The sequence below is a fragment of the Ictidomys tridecemlineatus genome, chromosome 8, assembly GCF_052094955.1.
Source record: "Ictidomys tridecemlineatus isolate mIctTri1 chromosome 8, mIctTri1.hap1, whole genome shotgun sequence".
NCBI classification, from domain to species: Eukaryota; Metazoa; Chordata; class Mammalia; order Rodentia; family Sciuridae; genus Ictidomys; species Ictidomys tridecemlineatus.
The window spans coordinates 84508962-84518302 of NC_135484.1; the positions used below are offsets into that span (position 1 = coordinate 84508962).

General features: G+C 39.3%; 1 protein-coding gene across 2 annotated transcripts in view; it reads right to left on the reverse strand.

Moving 5' to 3' along the window:
- Mto1 (mitochondrial tRNA translation optimization 1) overlaps window positions 1–7017 on the reverse strand; it is a 30738-nt gene extending 23721 nt beyond the window's left edge. For both annotated transcript variants that reach the window (XM_005341264.5, XM_021720803.3), the window contains exons 1-3: window positions 6675–7017; window positions 2002–2201; window positions 1804–1921 (exon numbers count right to left, since the gene is read on the reverse strand). In XM_005341264.5, the coding sequence (XP_005341321.1) occupies window positions 1804–1921; window positions 2002–2201; window positions 6675–6888 (532 nt within the window). In that variant the 5' untranslated portion in view covers window positions 6889–7017. The remainder of the gene's footprint in view (window positions 1–1803; window positions 1922–2001; window positions 2202–6674) is intronic.
- Window positions 7018–9341: the final 2324 nt, after the last annotated feature.

Genomic DNA, 9341 nt, shown 5'->3' on the forward strand with positions numbered 1-9341 from the left:
GAAATACCCCAACAAGGGCATAGACTTATACATTAAAAGGAAACACTAAGTACCCCTATCACAATGAATAAACAGAGTACACTGAGGGACAACATCTTTAAATATCAGAACACCAGAGACAAATAAGACACTAAAGCTTTCAGGGAGAGAAAAAAAGACCTACACGTGAAAAAAATTTAAATCAATATAGCATTAAGCTTCTCAATAAGCAAAACCAGAAGCTAGAAGACAGTGGAGCCAGACTGTCAAAACTCTGAAGAGAGGGCTGGGGTTGTGGATCAGGGGTAGAGAGCTTGCCTAGCACATGTGAAGCATTGGATTTGAGTCTCAGCACCAAATAAAAAAATAAACAAATCAAAGTTATCAAACAAACAAACAAACTTGAAAAAAGGACTAACCTTGAATTCTCTACTAGCTCCAAATTAAGAGTCATACCTGAGAGAAGAATAACATATTTTTAGACTATATAAAGACAAAAAAAAATTACCTCCCATGCATCTTTTCTTAGGAAGCTCCTAGAAGATGTGCTCCAGTAAAAATGAGGTAGTAAGGAAGAGACAGGAGCTCTAAGAAACAAGGGATATAACAGCAAAGTAGTGAAAGGAAATCTCAAAATATATCTGCGCAGGCCTCAGGAGCAATAGTCCTGATTATAGAAAAGAGGGTTCAGGGGCTAAAGAAATAGATTTCTAAAGAAATAGATTTCTCTGGGAGCGAAGCATCAAAAAAGAAAATTAGAATGGGAAGATTACTTGATATTTAAGTATTAACAAAATGATATTTGGACATGATAGTTCATGCTTATAATCCCAGATACCTGAGGAGATGAAATAATAAGATCACTTGAATATGAGGTCAGCCTGGGCCACACAGTGAGTGAGACCCTGTCTTGGAAAACAACCAAAAAAAAAAAAAAAAAAGGAGGAAGAAACATAAAGGAAGGTAAACAATATTATGCCATTTGGGTAGTGAAAAATATTTAAATAATCACAACAGTGTAAATACCATTTATTTATCAAAAATTGTGGCATAACTGGAGCTATGAGGAGTGGTAGAATTCATGCATGCGTAGTGTGCATAATACCCTGGTTTAATCCTCAGCACCAAAAAAAGAGAAGAGAACAAAAGGATTGGTATATAGTTTAGTGGCAAAGTGCCCCTCAGTTCAATCCTTGGTCACCAAAAAGAAAATGAAAAATATCAAAAGAAAATAAATATGGGTGTATATATTCCAGAAGTGACAAAAAAAAAGTTGAAGTAGCTCTCTATAGAGAGGGAGGTAGTGGTTTTCATTACTTTTCCAAAGAAATATATATATATATATATATATATATATATATATATATACACAGAGAGGGGGGGGGAGGGAGGGAGAGAGAGAGGGGGAGAATTTTTTTTAATATTTATTTTTTAGTTTTCGGTGGACACAACATCTTTGTTTGTATGTAGTGCTGAGGATCGAACCTGGGCTGCACACATGCCAGGTGAGCGCGCTACCGCTTGAGCCACATCCCCAGCCCCAAGAATTATATTTAATTAAAAAAAAAAAAGAAAAAAAAAAACCAGGAGAAAAAAGACAATTAAGCAGGCTATGAAGTTCTATGCTAACATAGCACTTGAACTTGACTGAGCTTCATTATGTTCAAAATTAAAAGAGAAATATGATCATTTATGTAGTTTTTTAAATCCAAACAGAGAAAACACAACAATGAAAGAAATATTTCCATATTTTGCTCTATAATAAAGTTCTCACATGGAGTTTGATACAATGTTATTACCATCTCTAACTAGTACAATACCTACCCAAAACAACACCACTGACACGGCATTTCCCAGCATGTTCAGGTTCTGGTTCCTCAAGAATAAGATCTTCTACAGCTCCCTCCCGAACAGTAAGCTGTGGTGTGTTCAGGATTTCTTTCTGTAAAAAGAGAATGCCAATTGAAACACAGTGGTTAAATAATCACTGTACTCTTTCCTGTTTTCATGTCCTATTCTTACCTGCATGTTTTGTTTATAGAGTTTCCTATCAATTTGAGCTCTCAGTCCCCAAACAGCTGGTCCCTTACGCCGGTTTAAAACTTTGTAATGCACACCAGACTGGTCACAGATTCGAGAACACAGGCCATCCAAGGCATCTACTTCCCTCATTAAATGCCCCTTTCCAATGCCACCAAAGGAAGGATTACAGGACATCTGACCTAAACAGAACAAACAAAACACACATGAGCACCTTGCATATAATGAGTGTTTAATAAGGACATGTTCATATAAGTGACTAAATCACCTTACACACACACACACAAAAAGAAAATCTGAAACATGCTATAAAGAAAATTCCGAAGTCCCAATGGGATGCAACAGTTATCTAGGGTATCCACAAAAACAAACAACTACCTGAACTTTTTTTAAAATCTTTTTCTTTGATACACATTTTTACTGTTTCATTAGGTTTTCTTTTCCAATAAAACATGGAATCTCATAAAATCTTCCTAAATCAATCACACTTTTAAGAAGTTCCATGGCACTGGCTCATTGTTATCATCAATTATGTCTCATAAATGCCATCTACTGCTTTCCTTTTATTTCTTAGAAACAATTAAATCATAAGTAGAGACCATATCTTATGCCTTCCCTTTAAATCTACTCAGTCTTATTTGGAAGTCTAAACGTATATGATTACCTCAAAGATTTTTATGGGAAGTTCAGGGATGGGAAAGTTTCACAACATCTGTACATTAATTGGAGTCACCATTAAGCTTTCAAAAAATTTTAATGGTCTCTGTGGGGAGGCTGAATAGTGCTGTGGTTAGGAGCATTTTGAGTGTATCTAGGAGAAATATGTTAAAGAGATCTGGCTCAATTTCTAGATCTACCACTTATTAGCAATGTGATTTTGGCAAGATACCTATTTTTCTATACTTCTGTTTTCCTACTGTAAAAACAGGAATGATAGTGGTAGTAGACCATTTTCCTCTGAAATAGAATAATAATTTTGTTTAGGTAACTCCTCTCCCCATCATCCATGAGACTCTGTGCTCAGGGAGTATGACCCATCTGAGTTTAGGAGTAAGTCTTTATTAGTATAATCATGGCAATACCTGCTTTGCCAGATAAAGGGTAATAAGTCATGAAGTGGGAGCTGTTCAGGTCTCTAGGAAAGGGCTATCTCTTTCTCTTTTCTCTCCTTTTTCCTGCAGTAATGGGGATCAAACCCAGGGCCTCACACAAGCTAAACATACCTAATTTCTACTACTGAGCTACACCCCTAGCCCCCACCCCTCTTTGAAGACATAAAAAGGGGAAAAAATACCCTTCTAAAAGTTGTCAATGTGGTGCCAGGCATGATGGCACATGCTGGTAATCCCAGGGGCTTGAGAAGCTGAGAGAGGAGGATCACAAGTTCAAAGTCAGCCTCAGGAACTTAGCAAGACCCTATCTCAGAATAAAAAAATAAAAAGGGCTGGGAGTGTAGCTTAATGATTAAGCACCCTTGGGTTCAATCCCTGTTACCCTCCACCCCCTCAATATAGATATGACTATATCTAAATGTGATATCTGGAACTATTTGGCAGCCATTTTGTAACCATGAGGATAGCTATCCTGAAGACGAGCCAGATGTGGTGTAATGGAGAAAAGGAAAAAATTTGAATCCTTGGACATTTTTGGTTTGCTGAATTAACAACCTTAGAGGTAATCAATGTGCAAACTTGTTAAATTACAAAGCTTCTCCTCCCCACTTTTTTTGGTACCAGGGATTGAACTCAGGGGCTCTTAACCCCTGAGGCTCATCCTCAACCATAGTTTTGTATTGTATTTATAGACAGGGTCTCATTTAGTTGTTTAGCACTTTGCTTTTGCTGAGGCTGGCTTTGAACTGTCCATCCATCCTCCTGCCTCAGCCTCCGGAGCCACAGCACAAATTCTTCTTTTTACCCATCAACTGAAAAAGGATTTTGCTACTTTCAAAATAAGAAAATGTACACAATACATTTAATACAGTGTCTACTGCAGATTAAGCAATAACAATTTACTAATTTTATTTCTCAGATCAGTGTAAAATATTCTTAGCCTATCATTCTTCACTTTTAAAAAAATTCACATAATTTCACTTTTTTTTTTTTTTGTGGGGCTGGAGATTAAATCCAGGGACGTGTGCAAGTTAAGCTTGTGCTCTACTAATGAGCTACATCCCTAGCCCTTATAATCAATTTTTTTACAATTATTTTTACTCTAAGATAATTTTCATTACCAGTTACATTAAAGAATCCTCTATACTGACCATTTTCTCAAAATGTATACAAATATTTACAATTTATGCCCTTATATGAACATTAGAAAGGTGTTACACACACTTTGCATAAAATTAATAAGCACAGTGAACATTTTTCATAGTATTGAGTTTTTGTATAAGTAACCAATTTGCCAGGCACATAATCCTAGCTACTCTGGAGGTTGAGGAAGATTGTAAATTTCCAGGCCAACCTCAGCAATTTGGGGAGACCCTACTCAAAATAAAAGAAAAAGGGCTGGAGTATAACTCAGTGGTAGAGCACTTGCCTATTGTGTCGTGGGTTTGATCCCCAGTACTGCCAGGTAGATAAATAAATTGCAATCAATTTGTACCCCCAAGTGCTCAAGTCAATATATTATTTCACATTAAAATGTTTAATATTTTATTATACAAACATGAAAATGAAAAACTAGAGAGAATAATTAATTCCCAATTATCAATTCAGATGCAATCTTACACCATTTACCACTCTACTCCCTCCCTACTCCCAGACAACATATTAACTGTATATATATCAGACAAGCACTTTTTGCTTAGAATAAACAAAATACACATACAAAAATAATTTAATCACACACAAAATTCTGAACTGTTTGCTAATGAATTAGTAACAAAATAAAAACTAGAAATATGGAAAGATATTGTGAAGGTTTTTTTCCCCTATTACTCTGTACCACTTTCAAGCAATAATCTTCCCAGCTTTAGAAAAGACACATTTTAGATACTTTTAGATCCAGTGGTTTACCTGTGAAATTCTGCTTGGAAAACATAAATTTTATTAAATATAAATAAAACTGGTGAATGGAAACGTTACTTTCTAGCTCTCCACTGTTACCATTATTCCATGTTGTTTTATATCCACTCATCTTCACACATTTAAATTACATGTTTGGCTCCGAGAACACTGAAGTTGTGGTCTCTGTTTTAGATATTGTTACTTATCAGAATGAGAGCTTTTAACTCTTATTATACACCATTTAATTTTGTTGTTGTTGTACTAGGGATTGAACCCAGGGGCACTTCAGTACTGAGCCACATCCCCACCTTTTTAATTTTTTTCTTTGAAGACAGGGTCTTACTAAAGTTGCTTTAAAAAATGCAAACAACATTAGAATGTGTAATAATCAAAGTAAAATCTTTTTGGAAATCATAAAGCCTCTTCTCCCCTAAAAGAATCCCTGTGAAAGGTGTATATTTCTCCAGTTATGAGTTGAGTAATAATTTCTAAAAAGTATTTTAGCACATACAAAATATGGGATTCGTTCACAATTTTATTTATTATATTTGCAGTATTGGTGGTTGAACCCAGACCTTGCATACGCTAGGCAAGCACTCCCTCACTGAGCCAAATCCCCAGCCCTTTTTATTTTCTATTTTGAGACTGAGCCTCACTAAATTGCCCAAGCTGACCTCAAACCTGCCTCAGTCTTCTGAGTAGGTGGGATTAAATTCACAACTTTTACAAAAACAGTAAATATTTAAATTACTCCTCATTTCCTCCTGCAAAAGGCAGGAGGAAAGGCATAGGCACGCATAATTTATAAGATGATGTTTCAGCAAGCATCTACCATGATGCTAGAATAGTAGTCCTGTTGTAAAAGATGGCCTGACCATCCAATACCCGTTACAAGGGGAGAGGGTAGTAGTATTCAGGTCCTAAGCGCAAAACTGAGAAATACACATCCATTAGAAATACATGATGCAGTAAATAGCATTGTTATCCAAAGGGCTTCATAAAATTTCAATAAAAAATTAACTGTTCTTTAATAAACGATTGTGAATAATGTCAGTCCACCCTTGATCTGAAGTAACAAAGACAGTAGAGGGTAAACTCAACAATGAACTAAGAAGCTGCCATCAATATTTCTGAAGTTTCTCCTTTCCTGGACGCACCACGCTCTCCCTCTCTCCATCATCCCCGCAAATGAATACTTTGGTCAACAGCAACACTCCGCGGGTCCGAAGAATAGGTTAATACAGAGTTCTAGGGCGGGCCAGCGTGATCCCTGTGACACATTAATAAAAGCTAATACCGCCGGGCGCGGTAGGGCACGCCACAATCGCGGCGGCTCAGTAGGTTGAGGCAGTAGTGATCGCAAGCTCAGGATCAGTCTCTGCAATTTAGCCAAGCCCTTAAGCCACTTTTGCAAGATTCTACCTCAAAATAAGAAATAAAAACGGCCGGGTATGTGGCTCAGCAATTAAGCACCTCTCGGTTCAATCTCTCATACAATTAAAAAAAAAAAAAAAGCTAAAACCACAGGAGTTGGGATTCTCAATAGCTTTGGGAGAAGAGACAGCTCGCCCACGGGGGTGTGGAGAGAAGCGGGTATTGACTACTGCGTCCTACTCCAGGCTCCACACCACTCACGCTCCTCACCTATCGTGTCCACGCGGTGCGTGAGAAGTAGGGTCCGGGAGCCGCACCGAGCGGCGGCAGCGGCTGCCTCGGTCCCAGCATGTCCTCCACCTATAACTACCACATCGAAGTGAGGGGAAGGCGCGGCGCTGTCTCGGCTTAACCCGGCAAACGGAAGGTGTTGTTTGGTGAGAGAAGTTGCGACCCTGTGGCCACAGCGCCGGAAGGAGAACATGCTGAGAGAAGACCACAAAAATCCAGACTTTCAAGCAAACACGAGCGAGACGCAAAAAAATCTAGGGGACAGACGATCTACAGGGCGCAGCCATCTTCCCTCTGGCGTCACGGCGTAGCACTCTACGTCCAGCGTCACCACTGACTGGCTGTTTGGCGCGACTGTAAGATCAGAGACACTGCCTAACGACGGACGTGACCCAGCGGGTGGGTGCATTCTTTTCCCGTCAACTCCAGTCTTTATGATTACTTACAGCTCAGAGTTGGGGGTTCCCACGGAAGTTCCCTTTTTGGCTTTTCCGGGAGTTGCAGTCATTATTACTAGATGGCCACCCTCGCACAATAAATTTGATCGGTTTGACTTACCATGTTCTTTGAATTTTCTGATACATTATCGTCTTGACTTCAGTTTGTCTATAAAAACTAGAGCCTGAAAATACGAATAGATTCGAAAGGAGTTCAAATGTATTGATGGATGAAAGACTCATAGTGGCCAATTAGTGGATTAAATGGTTGGAGACTAAATGTCCTGCTTATGAAATGTAATTTTTTTGGGAGTGGTGGGGTGGGCCATACCGACAATTGAACACAGGGGCACTTGACCACTGAGCCACATCTCCAGCCCTATTTTGTATTTTATTTAGAGACAGGGTCACGCTGAGTTGCTTAGCGCCTCCCTGTGGCTGAGGCTGGCCTAAGACATAAGAGCCGCTGGAGTTACAGTCCTTGGGATCCGGCTTGAAATGTAATATTCTTAAAAATCTTCCTCAGATAGGAAATTTGACTAGGCAGAGAAGCAATCCATGTTGCAGTTTTACTGCTCTGATTATTAAAATTATCAAATATAAAGCCAGGCACGGTGGCTCATGCCTGTATCCCAGCTGATCCTGAGGCTGAGGCAGGATTCAGCTCTGGCAATCTAGCAAAAGTCTTAAAACAACAATAACAACAAAAACCAACTTATTCCCCAGTACCAGGAAAAAAAAACCTCTCAAATATATCGTTTTGTAATCTTATTGAAAATAAACATTCTTTATGTGCAGTTTAAACCTTACAGAAATACAAAAGAGTGTAGAGTTAAATGTCACTTTATTTTGAGGGTGGTAATGAGGATTGAACCAAGAGACACTTCAGCACTGAGCAACATCTCTAGTCCTTTTTATTTTTTCTATTGGGGCAGGGTCTCGCTAAAGTTGCTGAGGCTCTCTCTATGTTGCCAAGATTGAACTGGAACTTGAGATCCTTCTGCCTCAGCCTCCTGAGTTGCTGGGATTACAGGCATGGGCCACAGGCACCCACCTCAAAACTTGAAGAGCTAAAGAACCCATAACTTGCCTGAAACCTGCAATCCCAGAGACTCCTGAGGCAGGAGGATTGCAAATTAGAGGCCAGCTTGGGCAATTTAGCAAGACCCTGTCTCAGAAATAAAAAGGGCTGGAGATGTAACTCAGTGGTGAAGTGCCCTTGGGTTCAATTCTAAGTAGCACTCGCCTCCTCACACAGAATAAAGATGTAAACATCAAATAAATTATATTACACATAAACTAATTTCATGGATTTTCTTGCTAGATAAAATCCAAGCTCCACATCAAGACTCAATTAAAAAAGTCATTCCCACTGTGATTTGGACACTGGTTTCTGTGGCAAGATTGAGCAAAGAAAGTTTTCCTGGGCTGGGGTTGTGGCTCAGTGGTAAAGTGCTTGCCTAGCATGCATGAGGTACTGGGTTCGATTCTCAGCACCACATACAAATAAATAAAGTAAAGGTCCATTAACAACTAAGAATATTTGAAAAAAAGTTTTCCTTTTTTTCCCTGGAGTTTTCCTCTTTTGACAGACCAGCAGTAGAATTATTATTTGATCTGGTCTGGTGAATTGTTGCTTACACATTTTTGGTTGAGCAAATACTAATGGACTGAAGAGGATTTTAGAGATTGTTGGAAGAGAGCTTTAAACTGGTGGTGAAATCATTTACAGGATTCCATGAAAGCAGCCCTTCCCCATGGGTTCCACCTTCTGGGTTTGGAGTTTGGGCAAAATGGGAAGTTGGGCCTTGTTCCAGCCTGGGTCATGGCATTGGAGGTGTTCATCTCTTCTGGGAAAGTAGGAACAGGCTGTAGGATGGGGGCACCCTGACACTGCCACCTTCCACGATGACTAACCACCTGCTCCAGATCTCCTTTTTTTCATCTCTAGAGGATGCATGGCTGCCTCCTTTTTTTTTTTTTTCTTCTTTTTTTTGAGAGGGAGTGTCTTGCTAATTTGCAGGGGGCCTGGTTAAGTTGCTAAAGCTGGCTTGGAACTTGCTATCCATCTTCCTCAGCCTCCCTAGTCACTGGGGTTACTGGCCTGTACCACAGTACCTGGTACTGCCTTCTTGTCAATAGGTAACTTAAACGGGCTTGATCCACAGGGATCCCATTGTGGGACTTGGAGAGAGGAGAGGGAAGCAGA